This window comes from Pelophylax lessonae (assembly GCF_965119305.1).
Source record: "Pelophylax lessonae genome assembly, chromosome: 10".
Classification (NCBI taxonomy): Eukaryota; Metazoa; Chordata; class Amphibia; order Anura; family Ranidae; genus Pelophylax; species Pelophylax lessonae.
Window position 1 is genome coordinate 48,442,919 of NC_138777.1, and position 22,699 is coordinate 48,465,617.

Here is a 22,699-nt window from a genome sequence, read left to right on the forward strand (position 1 = left end):
GATGTTGATCGGCAGACTGGACTCCTCCCGAGACCAAAACCTCTGGGCTGATTGCGTGCCCAAGACACCTCCCCGCCTGGACAGGCTGGCGTCCGTAGAAACAGCCATCCAGTACAGGGGGGGAGAGAAGACTTTCCCTGCCGAAGTGCCAGGGAACAAAGCCACCATATTAGGGATCCCCTCGTATGCCGGCTCAACACGATCAGATTGTCCAGGGACCATGGATTCTTTTCCCATTTGGCCAGAATCTCCTTTTGCAGAGGTCTGGTATGAAACTGAGCAAACGGAACCACCTCGAAGCTGGAGACCATCAAGTCCTGAGAGATGACCAAGGGTTGGCTAACAGGAGCCGAATCCCATGCTTCAACTTCAGCAGTTTTGTTTCGGGAAGAAACACCCGGGCTGAGGCTGAATCCAGAGTCAGACCCTGGTAGTCCAGTTTGAGCGGATTTCTGAAAATTCAGTGTCCAGCCAAACTCTTGCAGAGTTCCCAGTGATGTCCAGAACGTCTTTTAGGACAGACGGAGACTCTGCTTGCAGAAGGAGATCGTCCAGGTACCCCAGTACGACAATCCTCCTCTGCCTGAGCAAGGCTAACACCGGGGCCAACACTTTTGTGAACACCCGAGGAGCTGAGGCGAGACCAAAGGGTAGCACCACAAATTGATAGTGCACCTCGTCTACGGCAAAGCGAAGAAAACGCTGATGCACGACAAATATTTGGATATGAAGGTAAGTATCCTTCATAGCGATAGATACCAGAAAATCTCCTTGATGAAGGAATGCCACTCCTGTGCGAATGGACTCCATTCTGAATTTCTGAACCCGCACAAAGCGATTCAGGGCTTTGAGGTCCAAGATTGGACACACCTTGCCCTCCTTCCTGGGAACAGTAAATAGGTTAGAATAAAACCCTTCTGTAACTGGTACAATGACTCCTTGCGAGAGCAGATCCTGAACTGTCCCGAGAAGGCCCTGTAGCCGATCTGGGGACAGACGCCGGTTGGAAGGAAAGAACCTTGCCGGAGGCAAGGACCTGAAACTCGATCTTGTAACCAGACCGGATCAACTCATGGACCCATTTGTCTTGAATGAAAGAGGTCCACGGCTCCAGAAAGAAGCGAAGACGTCCCCCCACCCGACGTATGGGTGAGGGCGCCCCTTCAGGCAGAGGAGGACTTGTCTGCGGGGCCAGTGGAGTTCGCTTTTGACTAACCAACCCAGGGTCTTTTGGCACCTCCTGAGAAGGCATGGGAGGATTTAGGACCCTTGTCCTGTGACCCTGCGGGACACAAACACCGATTGTGGGCCCAAAAAACAGGACCACATTTGGGGCGAGGCTCTCTGCTTTTAGTAACCTGCAGAAGCCGGGTGCTCTTACCTCCCGTGAGACCTTTAATGATCTCTTCCATGGAAGCTCCAAACAAGCGGCCCCCCACGAAGGGAAGATCCGTCAGCACCTTCTTGGAGGCCTGGTCCGCAGACCAGCATTTCAACTAAATCATGCGACGCAGAGTCACCGCTGTCACAGACACCCTGCCTGACCCCCTTCCAGATCCTGTCGCAAAAGCTTTGACCATTCCGTTAAAGTCGGAGAGACCAAGGTTTTGGGAAACACCGGCCTCAAAATTGAACCTGCCACGGTAAACAGATAGCAGACCAGAGATTCAATCTTCCTGTCTACAGGGTCTTTAAAGGACGGAGCGTTCTCCACTGGTAACAGCGTGACTTTATTCAACCTGGAGACCTAAGAATCCACCACCAGTGGAACTGTCAGTTTCTTTAAGAGAGACTCGTTAAAAGGATACCTCCAAGCAAAACGCTTAGGTATCCCAACCATGCATTTCGGGAAACCCCACTGGCTAGCGACAATCTCGTCGAAATAGGCAGGAACGGGGAACACCTTAGTCGCCTTGGATGGTCTGCGGGTGCCAAACTGCACCGGCACAGTCGACGCAGCATTTGCTGTGTCCTCCAGTTTTAAAGTTTCCTGCACTGATCATTGCCTCGACAAGCGCCTTTTTCTTGCACAGATGTAGTGGAAGAGGAATCATCCTCACTATCAGATCACTCAAAGTGCAGGGACGCAGACAGCGTGGGCTGACTCACGTCTGTGGCAGTCAAATCAGCCTCAGAATCTGAGGATGCAGGCGAAGGCGGAGGGCACTTTTTACTAGGTCTCTTCTGGAGAGCCATATCCATTTTTGACAATGACTGCAGGACCACCATCATGGCCGCCAGGACAAACTGAGACCCAGAGGGTCCCGCAGCTTCTAAGAGTGGGTCAGGTGGTGACACGTGCTCTAGGGGCTCCATGGTAAACTGGGGATCGCCAGAAAGTTCAATACAAAAAAATCTGTAAAACCCCCCACCGCTGCACCGATGGCACTACAGGTCCCAGTGCACCAGGGAATCCTGCTACACAGTAGCAAAAAAATAGTATGTACAGCCCCAGGAACTCACCACCGACTTGGTAAGGACAGACACCGCTCAGCTGCATGCTGCACGCCAATCAGAAAGGCAGAGAAAACGTCTGTCCCGCCACTAGAGCCCCCCCCCCCCGCCGAGTACCTCACCATTCGGCTTCAAGAAAATGGCCGCCATATAGACTGTAATGTGAAGCTACCAAAAACATGGCCGGCAGACTACAGAAACCTGGCCACCGAGCTCTCATGCATTAGGCTATGGAAAAATGGCGGCGCAACGTGGTGGGCGCACGACCCCCGCCGACCCTTTTAAGCCAGCAAAGGGGGCCTAGCCAGGGACCCCCACCCCAGTGCAATTACCACATAATTCTTGCAAATAGAGCCGCCGCGGCGTGCTCCTTTCCCCCTCCAGCCACAGCTCACCTCACACCCACAGAAGTGATAAAGACAGTAAGAGTCCTCTCAGCCACCCCAGAAGGGGGATAGGGGGGGGAGGGGGTGTTAGCACAGGGGGGACCCTGCTACTGAAAGGGGGGGGGGGTGACATCAGGGTAGGAAGGGCACATGGGGGGTCTACAAACTCGGGGAGGGGCCCGCGTCCCCCACAAAACTTCCCAGAGGAGAGGGGGGGGGACACTACTCACCACACCTTTGGAACCGGGCGGGCATCACTCCGGACTGACCACCTCCCCATTTTGGAATAGGGGGTGCTGAAGGCCAGAGGTACGCTGCGATTCAGGCCGTGACCAGGTCGTGTGCGTCCTCTCGAGGTGTTTTACTCGCCAGTCAGGCTCCGTCCAATGGGGCTAGGTCGTGGCCGACCGAGCGAAGCGCTGCGGTCTGCACATGCTAGCTGGCCAGACTGGGGAGACCATAAGGATCTAGGATATCCAATGCATCACCCAGTCCGGCAGTTGATTGTAGAAAGAAAACGACAAAAGGAAAAAAGTTCTATTTAAAAAGGAAAAATGCCAGGACCATAGATCCCAGCAAGGAGCTGGGTCCTTACTCCTGATTACCCAGAAAAAAACAGATCCTAGGGCAGGACTTGGGAGTATACCCCCTAGGTCTTTTCAGCCTATTGTCCTACTCCTGTAGGGGGCAGCATAACCCATCGGTCAAGATATGGAGCTGTGTCCATCAATTAATGAAAAGAGAAATTACCCATTTGCTAAATTTTAAAATAGAAACTAATAAAACAGTTTTTTCCTTCAAAATTTTCGATCTTTTTTGTTTATAGCGAAAAAAATAAAACCCCCAGTGGTGATTAAATACCACCAAAAGAAAGCTCTATGTGTGTGAAAAAAAATGATAAAAATGTAATATGGGTACAGAGCTGCATGACTGCCCAAGAGTCATTAAAAGTGTAACAACGCTGAAAATTGGCATGGGTAGGAAGGTGGTGAAAGTGACTGGTAGGCAAGTGGTTAAAGGTCCCAGTCATGATTAAAGGAAGTTGCCATCACTAAATGTTCCTTTGAGGTTAGTTACCTAGATGTCTTTCTGAAGCTGACTTCATTGCTGGTCTAGATCCTGACCTGGGACAGGTATAGAGATAAGTAGTTCTGACACTCATTAACAGCATGCTTGGTCTGGCCGTGACTAAAACATCATGAAGTTGGAAGCAGGCAGGCAGGCATCTAGCATTTTCAGAAGTAATGGAAACCCCATGATTTTGAGATGCCTTTAGTATGTTGTCTGTATGCCCACAGAGAGACACCTTCACCAAACACCTAAAGTAAGCTGAAATCTCCCTTATGGGAAACAGACAGGATAAAAACTGTTTTTTTTCAAATACCTCTTGTTCCAATACCTTTCAAGCCGCTCTTCCAGAACAAGTATGCAGCAACAGTTATTAAAAACCCCTCATCTGCATATTTGTTCCAGGTCTGTAATGCCTGTTAGACTGTGTGTCAAAGTTAGGCAAATTGTATTTTCATTAGGAAAAAAAATCTGAAATAGCAGCCAACAAATTTCCGGTTTTCTTTAAAGTAGATCTAAATCCAATCACTAAAATCTCACATAAGCTTTAAAGAGAGACTGTAACCTGGGCCTCCCATTTAGAGGAACAAAAGCCTAAAAAACGAATCCAGCACCCTAATTTAGGAACTTGTGGGCCACAACATATTACATTTCTGTATTTAGGTTTAGATGCACTTTAACTATAAAAAGGGCAATCTAAATGTGTACCTTATAATTAAAAGGGATGCTCCTCAAATAATTTAATTGCAAAGGAGATATGTTGTCCTCCATTTGTAAAAAAAAAAAAAAAATGGCCCTATGGTTAGCACCGCTGCCTTCTCACATTAGGAATAACTTCCACCAGGGACACTATGGAGTTTGTTTTCACCTGATATTTGCTAAGCTATCCTTGCAATCCTTAAGTAGTTGTAAAGGCTAAAGTTTTTTTTTGGTACCTTAACCGCCTTAGCGGTATCCCCGAGCGTGACTCGGGGTAGGAATTTTCTGCTATTAGCGGTATCCCCAAGTCACGCTCGGGGTCAATGGGCAGAGCGTGCAGACAGCGCAGCGGAGCTCTCATTGCTGTGACCGCCAGCCGAGATCTCTGCCGCTCGTCTGTCGGTAGGAGGACTTCCTAGTTCCGTTCCCTGCAATGCTGCATGGGAGCGGAACTAGGGAGGGAAATTCAAAAAAAAAAAAAAAAAAAATGTTGCACAAAACACATTTTATATTATATATATGCATACACATTATATATATATATATATATATATATATATATATATATATATACACATACACATACATACATACATACACACACCTATATACACACACACATATACAAATATATATATATATAAAATTATATTATTGATTCGATTATAATATATATATATATATATATATATATATATATATATATATATATATATATATATATACACACACACACACATATATATATATATATATATATAATATATAACGCATGAATTATAATCTAATCAATAATATAATTTTATTATATATATTATATATTAAATAATAAAATAATATTATTGATTCGATTATAATTCACTTGTTTGTGTTTCAAATTTATCACATCTGGGATGTCTACTAGAGTCTTGTTTTGGTCAGGTTTAAGTCAGTAATTACTAAGAATTGTAGGCCTATAATACATAACGCCAAATTTCCATGAAAAGAATTGTACCGCTTTTGGAACAGAATTCCTGACAGAATCATACCGCCAGGGAGGTTAAAGCATTCTCTGCATCAAGGAAAAAAAAACTTTTTTTTTTATATATATACAGCTCCCCCATGTCCTCCCAAATACTTACCGAGTCTGATTTCAGTCCAGCACTGTCCCAAGAGCAGCTGGCTCTGCTTTCTCCCTCTCTTCCCAAGGCACAGTAAAAGCAACGGTAGCCATTGGCTCCTGCCAATCAAATCCAGTGAGGAGGGAGTAGGGCTGAGCAATGCTGTGTGCAAATATACGCACACAGCACCGCTCAGTGAAGCTCACACAAGCATGCGGCTTGCTATGGGGACACTTGGGAGGCAGGAGGAGCCAGGAGTGCCCCGGTGGGGGACCCCAGAAGAAGAGGTTTGGGCTGCTCTGTGCAAAACCAATGCACAGAGTATGTAAGTATAACATGTTTGTTATAAAAAAAAAAATAAAAAAGAACCTTTACAATTACTTTAAAACAAACTAGTAGCATAACTGCCTACTTTTTTAAATTACTTGTTTAACAATTTTAAAAGAAATGGCAACTTACGCTTTGTCTCTGAAGTTGTGGATTCACATCGTATTTGGGGGAGCACACGGAGGGCAGAAGCTGGAAAATAAAAGACAACCAGTTAGGATTCCCATTCAAACAAACAAATGGCGGCATGCAAAGCTTATGAACCAGAAATGCAAATCCAAAACTAGCCAAAACGAAAACCCAATTTCCTAGATTTCAGAAAGGCTCAATAGGCTTACACAGACAGACAATGGTAAAAAATACCAATATTTCAGCAGTAGGAGTAAGACTCTAAGGTCTCGTTCACACCATATGTGCATAAAAACTAATAGAAAAATGCTTTGACTCGCATAGGCTTGTGACACCATGTGCAGAGACGCACGTATGTATTATGTAAGGCTCCGGAAGGATACAAGGAAAACCATTGTTCTCTATGTGCCCTGTTCACCATACCACTGCGGTCACATCAGTTTTCTTTTCTGCACAGAAATATGTAACAAATTCTCTGCAAGAGCACAAAGAAAGCAATTGTTCTCTATGTGTCCTGCTCACACCACAATGTTGATGTCATGTCAGTACACGTTGCAGATTTCTGCTCAGAAAGAAATCCTCATATGATACCAGTGTGGTGGTGTGAACAGGGCACATAGAGAACAATTGTTTTCTTTGTGCTCTTGCAGAATTTGTGTAAAAAAGCTTAGGTCCTTGCATATGGTGTGAACAAGACCTTTAGGTAGGGGAGAACCAAGTTTAGAATTCTTAAAGTGGTGTTCCAGCTGGGGAAAAAAAAAAAAAAATTAAAAGTCAGCAGCTACAAATACTGTAGCTGCTGACTTATTATATAGGACACTTACCTGTCCAGGAAGTCGGCGATGTCAGCACCCCAGCTGATTTTCAGAGCGGCTGCCGCTGCCATTTTTTCTAAGTGAAAAAGGCAGTGAAAACTTTCGGCTTCACAGCCGGTTCCCTACTGTGCATGCGCGAAGCGCATTGCACTAATTGGCCCTGCAGCGGGGAAGGAGGAGGGGGACCGAACCTCAGAGGGATGGCGCAAATGTGGCACCGCAGAGGTTGAGGAAGCAGATGAGCAGAAATTCCACTTTTGGGTGGAACTTCACTTTAAAGCGATTGTAAAGTCTCTTTTGTTTTTATAACAAGCATGTTATATTTACCTGTTCTATGTAGCTGGTTTTGCACAGAGCAGCCTGGATCCTCCTCTTCAGGTCCCCTAGCCCCTCCTTCCCGTTGAGTGCCTTTACAGCAAGCAGCTTGCTATGAGGGCACCTGAGCCAATTCACAGCACCCTGTGTCCATTCAGACAGGGAGTCATGACCCAGCACCCTTCCCCGCTCTCTCCTTGGCTGAATGATTTTGATTGACAGCAGCGGGAGCCAATCGCACCACGCTGCTGTCTCAGCCTATGAGGAGGGGAGTACCTGACAGCTTAGACACTCCTACAACATTGCTGGATAAAGAAGGGCTCAGGTAAGTATTAGGGGGCTGAAGGAGGCTGCTGCACACAGGTTTTTTTTTTTTTATCCTAATGCATAGAATGCATTAAGAAAAAAAAAAAACCTTCTGCCTTTACAACCCCTTATATCCAACCCGGTGTTCTAAAATTTCATCGGACCCATGAAAATTCCGGACCCTCGTCACTTCCGGTGACGCTACGTCAGAACCAGCTGGTGCGAGCCCCGATGCGCATGCGCACAAGACATTCGAGGTCCGATGAAATTTTAAGACTTAACGAACAGCTGACTGAGAGGAGGCGGAGCTGAGGTGGGACGGAGTTACACCGCCGCGTCATCGAGTTCTTACAGGGAGGCGGTATGGAGCTATAGAGCTGACTTAGAGGGGGCGGGACGGCGGTGTGTAATGAATGCATTAAAAACTGCTCCTTCTATTCTAAGTATGCTAAATAATAATAATAAAAAATACTAACATAAGGAGCCGCTTTTAGTGCATTCATTACGCACCTCCGTCCCGCCCCCTCTAAGTCAGCTCTACAGCTCTATATATATATATATTATATATATTCACTTCCTTCCCGCCTCCTCTAAGTCAGCTCTGCAACATGTTGTAAAATTTTCCCGCGGCGGTGTGTGCGTCCCACCTCAGCCCCTCCTCCTCTCAGTCAGCTGTTCGCTAAGTCTTAGAATTTCATCGGACCTTGAAAATGTCTTGTGCGCATGCGCACCGGGGCTCAAAACAGCTGGGTTATGACGTAGCGTCACCGGAAGTGACGAGGTCCGGAATTTTCATGGGTCCGACAAAATTTTAGAACACCGGCACAACTGTTAACATACCTTTAAGTTAAAGTGGAACTCCAACAAAAACTTTTTTCAAAGTTTTGGACAGAATGGGAAAGGGATAAATCCTCTGTCAAGTTTTTATTGCTATATGTAGGCAAGACTTCTCTTGGTAAATCCAAAGTTGTAACCTGGAACGGCTTTTAAATGTCGTCTATGGATAGTAAAACTTAGGTGGTTTGTCGCCGCTGCACAAGTGCGCACAATTATAAAACATGACATGTTTGGTATCTATTTAATACTATTTTAATACTATTTAATTCAATGTGAATGGAGCCTTAACGTCTGTAAAAAATTAAATAGAAAGCAAGGTTGCTATGGGTTACAGCAGAGGTCCTTATGTCAAGCAAGGTTGTTACAAGTTACAGAAGAGGTTTTCATGCCAAGCAAGGTTGCTATGGGTTACAGCAGGTTTTCTGCCATGCAAGGTTGCTATGGGTTACAGAAGCGAGCCTTATGTTACAGAAGAGCCTTTTGCCAAGCAAGGTTGCTATGAGTTACAGCAGAGAGCCTTCAGTCAAGCAAGGTTGCTATGGGTTACAGAAGAGAGCCTTATGTTGGGCAAGGTTGCTATGGGTTACAATAAAATGTCTGCCAATCAAGGTAGCTAGGTGTTACAGCAGAAAGCCTTCTGCCAAGTAAAGTAACATTGGATTACAGCAGAGGTTCTCATGCTGAGCAAGGTTGCTATGAGTACAGAACAGGTACTTCTGCCAAACAAGGTTGCTAAAGGTTACAGTGGAGCCTTACACCATGCAAGGTTGCTATGGGTTTAAAAAGAAGCCTTCTGCCAAGGTAGGTGACTGTTGTTTACAGCAAAGGTCTTTATGCTGAGCAAGGTTGCTATGGGTTACAGCAGAGGTCCTTATGCCAAGCAAGGTTGCTACAAGTTATAGAAGAAGTTTTCATGCCAAGCAAGGTTGCTATGGGTTACAGAAGCGAGCCTTTTGTTACAGGAGAGCCTTTTGCCAAGCAAGGTTGCTATGTTTTACAGCAGAGAACCTTCAGTCAAGCAAGGTTGCTAAGGGTTACAGAAGCGAGCCTTATGTTGGGCAAGGTTGCTATGGGTTACAGTAAATGTCTGCCGATCAAGATAGCTATGGGTTACAGTAGAAAGCCAAGTAAGGTAATATTGGATTACAGCAGAGGTTCTCATGCCGAGCAAGGTTGCTATGGGTACAGAACAGGTCCTTCTGCCAAACAAGGTTGCTAGGGGTTACAGCAGAGTCTTACACCATGCAAGATTGCTATGGGTTTAAAAAGAAGCCTTCTGCCAAGGTAGGTTACTATTTACAGCAGAGGCCCTTGTGCTGAGCAAGGTTGCTATGGGTTACAGCAGAGGCCCTTATGCTGAGCAAGGTTGCTATGGGTTACAGCAGAGGCCCTTATGCTGAGCAAGGTTGCTATGGGTTACAGCAAAAGTCTTTCTGCCAAGCAAGGTAGATATAAGTTAAAGCAGAAGTCCTTCTGCCGAGCAAGGTTGCAATGGGTTACAGAAGGGAGCCTTCTGCCAAAAGAGATTGCTATGGGTTACAGGAGGGAAGCCTTCAGCCAAACAAGGTTGCAATGGGTTACAAAAGGGAGCCTTCTGCCAAGCAAGGTTGCTATGGGTTACAGAAGGGAGCCTTCTGCCAAGCAAGGTTGCTATGGGTTACAGAAGGGAGCCTTCTGCCAAGCAAGGTTGCTATGGGTTACAGAAGGGAACTTTCTGCCAAGCAAGGTTGCTATGGGTTACAGCGGGGAGGTTGCTATGGGTTACAGCAGAGGTTCTCAGGTCTCCTGTCGGTAGGTGTCCTTCATGTCTCACCTCCCCGGAGCAGGCCCCGTACCGCCCGCACTCCAGCCAGCATTTTTCCCAGCCACTGACAGACAAGGACAAGCAGAGAACCCGGAAACCCCTCCCGCCTGGGTCCGGTCCGCCAAGGAAACTCCTCCGGGCGACTTCCGGTGTGTTAAAGCAGGGAAAGGAGAGTTCCGGGTGTAGAGGGCGAGAGGAGGAGCGGACAGAAGCGGGGACGGTAAATGCAGGGTGGGAGGGTTTCACTGAGGAGCCCGGGGGAGCGGGGAAAGGGTCACATGGGTACAGTGCCGGTTTGCCATGGAAGCCTGTGTGTTGTACGGTATCACATGGCACCACCTTCCCCGGGCACAGCATGTAACCACCAATCCCTTCCCTCCATTCCCCTGGAGGATTGGCGCCACTTCTCCTCTAGGCCTCAAGAAAGCCGGTTGCCATGGGCAACTGCACTTCCTCTGCCCAGGGTGGTACAGATTAGTGTGCTGGGACCTGATTGGTTGCTGTGGGCACCTGCAGTTTTTAGAAATCCGCCCCTCCATGATCTGATTGGTTGCTGTAGGCAGCTGAAACAATTTTTTTTTCTGTAGTGATATAGTCCTAATCAGTGAGTACAGTTGCTATAGGCAACAGGTCCACTAATGGACAAGTCGGCCCACAGGACTCTGGATGGTGCCGGTGGCAGTTCTACCTCTGCTCCGCATTTTATAAAGTCTGTCTAAAGGCACAGCTATGATTTTATTGGAGAGTGTTAGGGGGTTAGAGCCCCTGGCAGGTTTTTCATCACCACCCTCAGGGTGTGAGGCTTCGTTCACTTTGAATGCACCCTAACAGGGATGTTCAGACATAAGTTTGGGTATCCCACCAGGAAACAGCCAATCATAAGTAGCGGAGACATTTTCCACCCCCGCAGACCCCCGCGGTACAGTCACTGCGTCCTGGAGGGATCCAAACACGCCTCATCCCTACTAATAACCCATTGTCCCTGGGATCTAAAGGGAGGGAAAATTAAACTTCTTACTCAATGTGGTCACTCTGTTCCAAAAAGTTTTGGTTTTTAGATATACCTAAAAACGTATATACAGCCTGAATGGGTTTTTTTTTTGTCTACTCCTGTAGAGGGCGCATTACCCATTTGTGAGGAAACTATTAAGTGGCTGCGTCTGTCAGAGGACGTAAGAGAAATTCAACTTCTTACTCAATGTGGTCACTCTATTCCAAAAAGTTTTGTTTTTTAGATATACCTAAAAAAGTATATATATATATATATATATAGCCTGAATGGGTTTTTTTTTGTCTACTCCTGTAGAGGGCGCATTACGCATTTGTGAGGAAACTATGAAGTGGCTGCGTCTGTCAGAGGACGTAAGAGAAATTCAACTTTTTACTCCATGTGGTCACTCTATTCCAAAAAGTTTTGGTTTTAGATATACCTAAAAACGTATATACAGCCTGAATGGGTTTTTTTTTTGTCTACTCCTGTAGAGGGCGCATTACCCATTTGTGAGGAAACTATTAAGTGGCTGCGTCTGTCAGAGGACGTAAGAGAAATTCAACTTCTTACTCAATGTGGTCACTCTATTCCAAAAAGTTTTGTTTTTTAGATATACCTAAAAAAGTATATATATATATATATATATATATATATATATATATAGCCTGAATGGGTTTTTTTTTGTCTACTCCTGTAGAGGGCGCATTACCCATTTGTGAGGAAACTATGAAGTGGCTGCGTCTGTCAGAGGACGTAAGAGAAATTCAACTTCTTACTCAATGTGGTCACTCTATTCCAAAAAGTTTTGGTTTTAGATATACCTAAAAACGTATATATATATATAGCCTGAATAGGTTTTTTTTTTTGTCTACTCCTGTAGAGGGCGTATTACCCATTTGTGAGGAAACTATGAAGTGGCTGCGTCTGTCAGAGGACGTAAGAGAAATTAAACTTCTTACTCAATGTGGTCACTCTATTCCAAAAAGTTTTGTTTTTAGATATACCTAAAAATGTATATACAGCCTGAATGGGTTTTTTTTTTCATCTACTCCTGTAGAGGGCGCATTACCCATTTGTGAGGAAACTATGAAGTGGCTGCGTCTGTCAGAGGACGTAAGAGAAATTCAACTTCTTACTCAATGTGGTCACTCTATTCCAAAAAGTTTTGGTTTTTAGATATACCTAAAAACGTATATATATACAGCCTGAATGGGGTTTTTTTGTCTACTCCTGTAGAGGGCGTATTACCCATTTGTGAGGAAACTATGAAGTGGCTGCGTCTGTCAGAGGACGTAAGAGAAATTAAACTTCTTACTCAATGTGGTCACTCTATTCCAAAAAGTTTTGTTTTTAGATATACCTAAAAATGTATATACAGCCTGAATGGGTTTTTTTTTGTCTTTTTATTTATTTTTTTAAATGTAGTTATGGATATAGTAGGGAAGGTTTTTAACCACTTTCCGACCGCTCACTGAGCTGGTACTGCGGCAAAGTGGCTCGATATCGTCCAGCGACGTAGACCTAAGCTCATTGAGAATTTTTTTGTCAAAGACATGCAGCTAAATACATTTTGGCCTAAATATAAGACAAAAATTGAATATATTGGATATTTTTTAACTGTCAAAATAGAAAAATATTGTTATTTTTTTCAAAATTGTCGCTTTTTTTTTTATTAATATCGCAAAAAATCAAAAGCGCAGAGGTGATCAAATACCACCAAAAGAAAGCTCTGTTTGTGGGGAAAAAAAGGACGTAAATTTCGTTTGGGTACGGCGTTGCATGACCGCGCAATTGTCAGTTAAAGTCGCACAGTGCCAAGTTGCAAAAAGTGGCCTAGACGTAAAGCAGGAAATCCTCCGGTGGTAAAGTGGTTAATCCCTGCCTGTTTTTTTTTTTTTGTTTTGTTTTTTTTTAATGCTGTTTTTGTACTCTTGGAAAAATTTCTCTTCACTTCCTGTCCCCTTCGATGCAACAGGAACTCCGAGGAAATTCCCCAAAGTGAGAGGAATTCCCAATTTAGACAGTTGCCCCTAGAACAGGTGTTCCCCTTGCAAGATTGCCCTTACCTATTTTTCTGGGGGCATTTCTCATTTTCTATCTTAGTGACAATGGTCACAGGTACAAATAGAGAGCCGAATCCCCCCAATGCCTAACCTGTCTTATCCAGAAACATATTTAAAAAAAAAAAAAGGTTTTGCCTAGAGGTGCACTTTAGTTGTGCTCCCAATGGATTTTGTTTAACAGACACCCCAACAGTTTTTTTTTTTAGTTGCCGTGAGCAACTGCTTTAACATCAGTGGAGTTTTTCTGAATGTTCCCCACAGTACATTGCTATGGTTGCTATAGGTAACGGCCCTACTTCTTCACCTTCCAATAATACAGCCCATGAGTATACCGCACACCTGCTGGACAAGCAACCTCCCACCACAGGGACCTAATTATGTAACAAAGGATGAAGAAAGTAAAAGAAAATAGTTTCTGTGTAATATGTAAACCCAGTTACTAAAGTGTCATATGAACCTTGACATGTGAATGTCAGCTCAAAAGTAATTTTCAATATTTGAACTCTACAGCTTATGGTTAATATCATTCCTGGTGATCCTGCCATACAGGTCTTTGTTTGTGGAACTTCCTGCTATAGAGTCTCAACTCTGTTTTCCTTTCTTCCAGTTGTACCCCTGTATTGTCCCGTATCGCTTTGGCTTCTCATGGAGACTGCAAGTGGCCGTTTCAACACATATTATGTGTGGATGGTCCATTGTTGTCTCCATTAGGAAACCCACCCTGATTAATGCCATGTAGCCATCAGGCTGGGTTTACCCAGCAACAGACAGCTTCCGGAGTGATTTAGCCCTCTGACAGCTGTCCGTTCCCAGCTGCGGTGGGGGCGGTGTGGTACATGATTCAGTGCATCGCATAGCTCCCCCTTTTTTTTTTTTTATGTTTTAGACACACTTTATTTGACGTGTACAAAATGCACACCTAATTCATGGCACTGGACAGCAGCGCCATGCGATTCTGTACAGTGGGCTGCGATAAAATGCAGCATGTCTGCAGTTACAGGAGGGGAAGGTGTGTGGGGTAAAATCTGATATGTGTCATGCCATACCCCCTAGTAATACTAATGTGAAAAGGAAGACGATGGTCCCAGTGGGGTTTGAGCACGGCATGCACAAAGATAGAAAGTAATCATGTAATAATATCAAATGCTTATTCTAGATGTTAAAAGAAAAAGAAAGGGCTGAGTACCGTATATACTCGAGTATAAGCCGACCCGAATATAAGCCGAGACCCCTAATTTTATCACAAAAAAGTGGGAAAACTTATTGACTATAAGCCTAGGGTGGGAAATGTAGCAGCTACTGGACCACCACGAGACACAAAACAGGGGCTGCGGGCATGGTACAGGAGATGGCGCAGGTCATAGTACAGGCATTGCACAGGTCATGGTAAGGTCATGGTAAGGGCATGGCACAGGTCAGGGCACAGGTGGTAGTACAGGCATGGCACAGGTGATGGTACAGGCATGGCACGGGTGATGGTATAGGCATAGCACAGGTGATGGTATAGGCATGGCACATTATGTACAGGCATGGCACAGTAGGTATAGGTATGGCACAGTAGGTATAGGTATGGCACAGTAGGTCACAGTAGGTACAGGCATTGCACAGTATGTATAGGCATGGCACAGGAGATGTAGTGCTGCGGGCATGGTACAGGAGAATGTCCTGTACCATGCCCGCAGCACTGCATGAGGAAATGCAGGGGCTGCGGAGGAGTCTCACTTACCTGTCGGTGAGGCGCCGTCTTCGATTTAAAAATCGCGCCATCCGGCGCCGCAAATGCGCCGCCGATGCTCGGAAAAGGCCGAACACGTTTGGCTATTCCTGGGCATGCGGCACATGCGCAGTGACACGTCGCCATTTTTAAAAAGACACTCTAGCCAGTGACTCGAGTATAAGCCGAGGGGTGCATTTTCAGCATGAAAAAACATGCTGAAAAACTCGGCTTATATGGAGTATATATGGTACAACAATATATACTTCAAGCCATGTAAAAACATACAGGGTACAATTGTCTGTGTTGTCTACACAGTTACCAAATTGACTAGTCGGCGTGAAGTTTGCCAGTAGGGTAGTGATACGGAACAGGTGATCCCGACATGTTTCGAAATCTTATTGTGATTTCTTCTTCAGGGGAAAGTTCCCCTGAAGAAGAAATCGCAGTAAGATTTCGAAACATGTTGGGATCACCTGTTCCGAATCACTACCCTACTGGCAAACTTTACGCTGACTAGTCTGTTTTGTGCAGCTGTGTCCGTGGGCAACATTTAGGCACCTCTGAATGCATCAAAACTCCCCCCCCCCCCCCCCCAAGTTCATATGAATGTAGCCTAGTCTGACCTTTTTAAATGCCCTATAGCAAACCAAGCTGTCCAGAAAAAGTGGCAGCTGGAGTTTAACAATGACTGGGGTGCTTACAATGGTCAGCCTTTATTCATTTAAAGGGTAACTCCACTTTCATGGGGAAAAAAATCAGCAAATAAAGAAAAAATAATATAGCATATGCAATTGCGACACAAATCATATTGTTATTGAATGGTATTAAAAATTATCTTTGCTTTTTAATCTGCAGCTATTGTAATTTCCTGAAATTGCATGGCAATATGGCTACCTGGAGGTGTTCTGTACACAGAATGTATACTGACCACACCCCAGAAACATCATTTCCTGCTTGTGTGATTGGCTCACTGATTGATTGTGTCTGTACTAAGATACAAGTCAGATTTCTGACATTCCCTGCAACAAAAATGTTTTGGGTGAGATACTCCCAATAGGAACACGTCTAAAGGGATGCAGGCCCAGCAGATTTCCTCATTAGAGCCCTGCAGCTGCCACAGCTGATATATAATTATGAAACCACTCCCATTGGACCCACTCAGCACAGAGGAACAAACAATGATTTCTTCAGAGTAATGGGCCATACACACTATACAATTTTCTTTAGATTTCCTCCTTCAGACTTACCAAAACCATAGAATATGAGGTCAAACCTTAACACTTTCAATTTGTATGCAATCTGGCAGGCCCTTGCACTACATAGAAAAGTCTGAAGGAAATCTAACCACAAAAGATAGGAATCTAAAGGAAACAAAGTTTGTTAAAATGCTTGCAATGCACAGAGATCACCCAGAGGGGAATTTTTTTTCTCAACAAGAGCGGAGTTACGCTTTAAGTAAAATTTCTATACCAAAAGGAAAAAAAAAAGTTGCTGTACCAGGTTAAAGCCCAGCTCCCCTACCTTGCAGTGGGGCTGCACCCACACTGCTATGGTTGATGGCTTGTTTCTGTCTAGAGAACAGGAAAATCCCCTTTTTCTTACCTGATCCTTCACTCCACTGAGCTCTGGCATTGGGGTGTCCTTCGGCATCCTCACCTCCAGTGCTGGACTTTGGGCCCTGCATCTGTCTTGATGGAAGTAGAGGACCTTAGACCGCTGGAGCATAGGGTGACCAGTTTAGCATCATGGAGGAACTTACAGGAGCGGAGGATCAGGTAAGTAAAACTTCCTATAACTGGTCCCCCTAGGCATAAAATGAGCAGTTAAAGTATGACTAAAGGCAAAACGTTTTTTTTTTGAGTTTTGGATAAAGTGGGGAGGAAATAGAATGCTTGACAGTGCCCCCGTTAGGGAGATTCACCCTCCCCTTTTTTCTTGTGTACCATCATCGCCAAAAGGGAAAGTAAAAGAAAATCCTACATTTTGGGTTGTCCCCATAAAAGTAATGGAGGGGAAATCTTCCAATGGGGACATTAGTTCTGGTGACCTAGGGATCCCCAAGAGATTCCCTTAATTTTCAGGGATTTCCTCTCACTTCCTGTTTGGTTATGGGACAGGAAGTAAAGGGAAATCTCCCCAATGGGGCACAGAGTGTGAAAAAAAAAAATCTGACGGGTTTATATTTATATACATTGCTCTATCCAAAATGGCAAAACAAAGTTTTGCCTATAGTTCTACTTTAATCCTTGCAGTGAGGGCACAACCCCACAGCAAGGGAGAACTTTTCATTTTTCAGTTAGCTGAAGTTCAGCTTTATTTTGTTTGTGCTGACAAATTAAAATCTATCAAATTCAGCATTGTCTAGTGCAGCTGCCACACACTAGGTTCCCTGCCACCGTTCTTCTCTGACGTCATCAGGGGCAGGTTGTCTTTTCTGGGTTTAAGCAGCTGGCCCCCGATGAAGCATGCCGTGCCAGGTTGACCCTTCTCTGACCACAGTATGCAGACGCTGATGCCTTTTGGGATATGTGATGTGTTTATCTCAAGAGGTTTTAGGAGACCCCTTATTCTTGCTTTGGCAAAAAATGGAGGGAGGGGACTGGACTGGAAAATAAATGCGCCCCCCCCCTCAAAAAAAAAAAAAAAAAAAAATAGCTATGCCATTATACCCTGTGGGTGGGGTAGGAATGTTATGGGGTAAAGGTTTTGTCTTTTAGTGAAAGGTGAAGGTGTGCTTTAGTCATGGCCTACCTGTATCTGTTATGCTCCTTTCTTAGTACTTTGGACATTAATCATAATTTGTATCTTTCAGGCATTTTATCACTCACAGTCTGGTGTAAAGCATGGATGCTTCAGAAGAAGCTGCTTCCCAGAACCTCACTAACACCACAGAGGAGAATTACTTTGTGACTTACACGTTTACAGACCGATCACACAGCAGCCGGGTGGCCCAAAGTATCATGAAGCTGTGTATGGAAGAGGAGCTGTTTGCCGATGTCACCATCCTAGTAGAAGGAAAGGAATTCCAGCTGCATCGACTTGTCCTCTCTGCCCAGAGCTGCTTCTTCCGGTCTATGTTTGCATCCAATTTAAAAGAAGGCCGTAACCGTGTCATTCAGCTTCAGGACGTCAGCGAGAGTGTTTTCCAGCTGCTGGTGGATTACATTTATCATGGGACAGTGAAGCTGAGGCTGGAGGAGCTACAAGAAACGTATGAGGTGGCTGATATGTACCAGTTGACGTCTTTATTTGAGGAGTGCTCTCGTTTCCTGGTGAGGACGGTGCAGGTCAAAAACTGCCTGCAGATCATGTGGCTGGCAGACCAGCACAGTGACACGGCACTCTATACTGCGGCTAAACACTGTGCCAAAACCCACATGTCACAGCTGTATGACACCGAAGAGTTTCTGAACTTACCCTTACGGCTTCTGACTGACATCGTCGCAGGTCAGTAGCTCCAGATATACAATGGCATCTGAAATCTTTAAAGTAGAAGTTCACCCAAAACCTAAATAACTCTAAAACTACCGGCAGCTACATTCTAAAAGGAATCTATCTAAAGCCCCGTACACACGCTACGAATTTCCGCCGACCGCTAGTCCGTCTTTTGTGGCATGCTAGTCTGATGTAGAAAGTGAAGAGGTTTTTTTCATACGAATTTTCCTGTACGATAGAATTCTACTTCAGAAGTGATGTCATGTGTTGGATTGCTTTCTTTGTGTTCTTTCTCTCTGAGCATGCCTAGTCTTGCTCATAAGATTTTTCCCCGTCGAAATCTGTACTAATGAGACGAAAATCGGACGTTGTGTTGACGGAGGACAAAAATGTTATAGCCTGCACATCAGAATTTTGTCAGCCGAAAAGTCGGAGTCGGCTGTCGAAAGCACCATACTAACAATCCGAAAATCGGCAGATCGGTCGTCGGACGAAATTTCCCGGCCGAATTTCTTATCGTGTGTACAGGGCTTTACCCTTTACAGGCGGCCCCCGGGTTACGAACACAATAGGGACTGTAGGTTTGTTTGTTAAGTCGAATTTGTTTGTAAGTTGAAACAGTGCATTTTTAAGTGCAACTTCAGCCTGTGCAGGGATGTGGGATGTTTCGGGTGCTTCTGGGCGTGCAGTCATGTCATCTGGGGCTCTTGTGGCCATGCAATACATACACTACTGCAGCGTGTAATGTGTCTGACGGTGCAAGATGGCTGCTCAGCGATAACTGTGACCAAGGTGGAGCACAAGTGACCAAAATTGACATCCGTTCGTAAGTAGGAGGTGTTCGTAACTCGGGTGTTCGTAACTCGGGGACTGCCTGTAAAGCAAAAATTGCTATACATACCTTTTCTGTAGCAGCTCTGGTCAAGTCCTACGCTGAGCTGTCAGCAGAGGCTTCTCTATGTAGGCGAGGAAGCCGACAACTAAAGCTCCATAGTAACTCTATGGGTGGCATCATGTCCCAGGCCTTTCGCGGCTGTTGTCGGTTCCCTCTTGCACACAGCATCCGCCGCTGGAGACAGGAGCAGCTTCAGAAAAGGAATGTATAGCGGTTTCTACTTTACAGGGTTAAAATGTGACTGCGAGTAGGTTTAGAGTTAGGTTTAGGGCAGGGATCCTCAAACTACGGCCCTCCAGCTGTTGCGGAACTACACATCCCATGAGGCATTGTAAAATTCACAGACATGACTAGGCATGATGGGAATTGTAGTTCCTGAACAACTGGAGGGCCATAGTTTGAAGACCCCTGGTTTAGGGTGTGTTGCACATCTTAGCATGAGGTTTTTGCACAAGGTTTGCTACTGTCTCCATTATTACTATTTTTGGCATTGACTTTTAATCAATTTTATACCTCATTCATACATAGGGTGTTGCATCGTTTATAATAACTGTTGCTGTCATCACCCATCATCCATTGGGTTCATGTTGTGCTCAAATGTGGTTGTTGTTGTTGTGTTTATCTGTCCAATAAGCACCCATCCTGGTGCAATATTCCCACATAGCTGCTTTATGACCCTATTGTGCCAATTATCTCCCTACACAGAGGGGGTGCAGGTCCCAGTAACATAGCGCCGGACTACATTTGTGTTTTTAAGTTTTCGAATGTGGTTGCGAGTTGGTTTAATGTCGGGTCACACTTATGTGATGCGGGAAGGCTGCGAATTCGCAGCCTGTTCCCGCATCGCAAACGCACCCTTGGCAGTTCACACTGCCATATGCGATACGCTGGGGGTGTCAATGAAATGTTAACGACACCCCCAGTTTGATCGCATATCGCAGTGCGATCTTTACAGTTCGCACAGGATCGGATCGCACAAGTGTGAACCACTGTGCGATCCGATCCTGATGCGGCTGAAAAAAAGGGTCATGTGCGACTTTTGTGCGGGTGCAGTGCGAATTTAGCCATACAAAGTGTTTGGCTGAATTCGCATCGCACAGCTGATCGCATGTAATGAAGGAGCAGTGCACTCCGATATTACATGCGATCGCCGCAGCCGCAAGAGTGTGAACCGGCACTTAGAGTTAGGTTTACGGTGAACTTCTATTTTATGTGTAAGGACATGGGACTTATTTATCAAAGTGTTATAAAAAAAAAAAATCATCTGTGTTTCCCCATAGCAAAAAATCAAATTCTTCTTCTAAGTTCCAAAAATGTCCTATTTAATGCAAGGTTTGAATTTGATTGTCTGCAGTGGGGCAACACACAGGGATCGATTTACTAAAGGCAAATAGACTATGCACCTTGCAAATGCAGTTACTCTAGAGCTTAGTACATGAAGTTAGGCTTCACTTTGCAAAGAATTCCAAATCCCATGCAAGGAAAATACATTTAAAAAAATTGTTTCTCTTACGTCCTCCGACAGTCGACGCCCCTTCCCAAGTCTTCACCAATGGGTATTGACCTTTGCTCCGCAGGAGTAGCTAGGCAACAAGATTTGTTAATAACAAAAGCTTTTAGCATAGACACACCCCTAGGGGCTGTCCCCTTAGTCAGTACCTCCCTGCACCAGCATTCCCAACTCAGTTTGATCTTGCCTAGCTTAGGAGTAGCAGGCTTTCCTGTGCTGGGACTCAGTCTCGGCCTTCTACCCTTTTTTTTGATTTTATTTCGTATTTTTTCTTTTCACCTTAATGAGGAAATTGTCTTGCCTTCGCTCTGCGCAAAGCCAAAGCATCCTAAGGAGGTTGCCTTACATTTATTGGATGTTGTCCGGGCGATCGGGGTTTACCTGTCGTCCACTGAGCCTTTTCGCAAGGCGGATTCCCTCTTTGTCCTTCCTGAGGGACCTCGGAAGGGCATGGCGGCATCGGCTGCGACTATCGCCAAATGGATTAGACAAACCATTGTGCAGGCCTATGCCTTGAAGGGGAAGGTCCCTCCCTTCCCTGTGAAAGCGCACTCTACCAGGTCTTTGAGTACGTCTTGGGCTTACAGGCATCAGGCTTCTGTGGCCCAGGTGTGTAAGGCGGCGACTTGGTCGTCCGTTCACACCTTCTCAAAGTTCTATAAAGTGGATGTTCAGGCATCAGCAGATGCTTCCTTTGGCCGTAAAGTTCTCAGTGCGGCAGTGCCTTAGGAACCCTTGTCTTTGGGTCCTTGGCTGTTGGGGTGTTTTACCCCTGGGTTACTTGTTTTTTCCTGGGTTGTTGCTCCTGTTGAGCACGTTTTTCCTGTTGCCCAGTTGGTTCTCTTACTGTGTGTAAGGTTCCTTTCTCTGATGTGGGTACTGCGTTGCTTTTCTGCGGCTGCGTCTCCCACCCCTCAGGTCTACACTGCTTTGGGACGTCCCATTGGTGAAGACTTGGGAAGGGGCGGCGACTGTCGGAGGACGTAAGAGAAAACTGAATTTTTGTAAAATCTTACCGTAAGATTCCTTTCTCTGAGTCCTCCAACAGTCGCCGCCCCCGCCCCTCTTTTTGGGGTTTTTGTGTACTCTTACTGCTATTCTACCAAACTGAGTTGGGAATGCTGGTGCAGGGAGGTATTGACTAAGGGGACAGCCCCTAGGGGTGTGTCTATGCTAAAAGCTTTTGTTATTAACAAATCTTGTTGCCTAGCTACTCCTGCGGAGCAAAGGTCAATACCCATTGGTGAAGACTTGGGAAGGGGCGGCGACTGTCGGAGGACTCAGAGAAAGGAATTTTACTGTAAGATTTTACAAAAATTCTGTTTTTTTTTTTTTTTGCTTGCACATGAATGCCCTTCTGCCTATGATGTCCGTCCATTCTGACAACTTCCTGGCAGAATAGCTCAGACGGGTTCAGACTTGTGTCCAAAACTGCCTGAGCTCATCCCTGGTAAAGAGTATTCTATTCTTTTCTTTTGTATTGATTTGTAAGCATTAACGCTTTTTATTTCAATCAGATGGAGTTCCCTGTTCTCAGAATCCCACCACTGCTATAAAGAACTGGATCCACTACAACAAAGAAGAGAGGGAGGAGTTTTCTGAAATACTGCAGTCTAGCCTGAAGGTATCTTTTCCTAAATGGACAGAAGTGTCATTTTAAAGAACAGAAGTTATGAAACATTATTGTAAAGTTTTCCTTTTATGTTAGGTTCACACCTTAGCGTTTTTGCGGCCTGCGTTTGCGCGGGCACAGCAGCCTATTCAAATGAATGGACTGCTGTGACTGCATTTCCGCAAAAAAAAGGCGCATGCACCTTTTAAAAAACGTGGCCGTATCGGTTTCCGCAC

At 45.2% G+C, this 22,699-nt stretch overlaps 2 protein-coding genes across 2 annotated transcripts in view; one reads left to right on the forward strand and one right to left on the reverse strand.

Annotated features, from left to right (window-relative positions):
* NDUFS3 (NADH:ubiquinone oxidoreductase core subunit S3) overlaps positions 1–10,404 on the reverse strand; it is a 27,591-nt gene extending 17,187 nt beyond the window's left edge. The window contains exons 1-2 of the mRNA XM_082271149.1: positions 10,250–10,404; positions 6,167–6,226 (exon numbers count right to left, since the gene is read on the reverse strand). Coding sequence (XP_082127275.1) covers positions 6,167–6,226; positions 10,250–10,292 — 103 coding nt within the window. The 5' untranslated portion in view covers positions 10,293–10,404. The remainder of the gene's footprint in view (positions 1–6,166; positions 6,227–10,249) is intronic.
* The window catches only part of KBTBD4 (kelch repeat and BTB domain containing 4), a 20,721-nt gene continuing 8,389 nt past the window's right edge, over positions 10,368–22,699 (forward strand). The window contains exons 1-3 of the mRNA XM_082271148.1: positions 10,368–10,460; positions 17,824–18,458; positions 22,369–22,475. Of these exons, the coding sequence (XP_082127274.1) occupies positions 17,855–18,458; positions 22,369–22,475 (711 nt within the window). The 5' untranslated portion in view covers positions 10,368–10,460; positions 17,824–17,854. The remainder of the gene's footprint in view (positions 10,461–17,823; positions 18,459–22,368; positions 22,476–22,699) is intronic.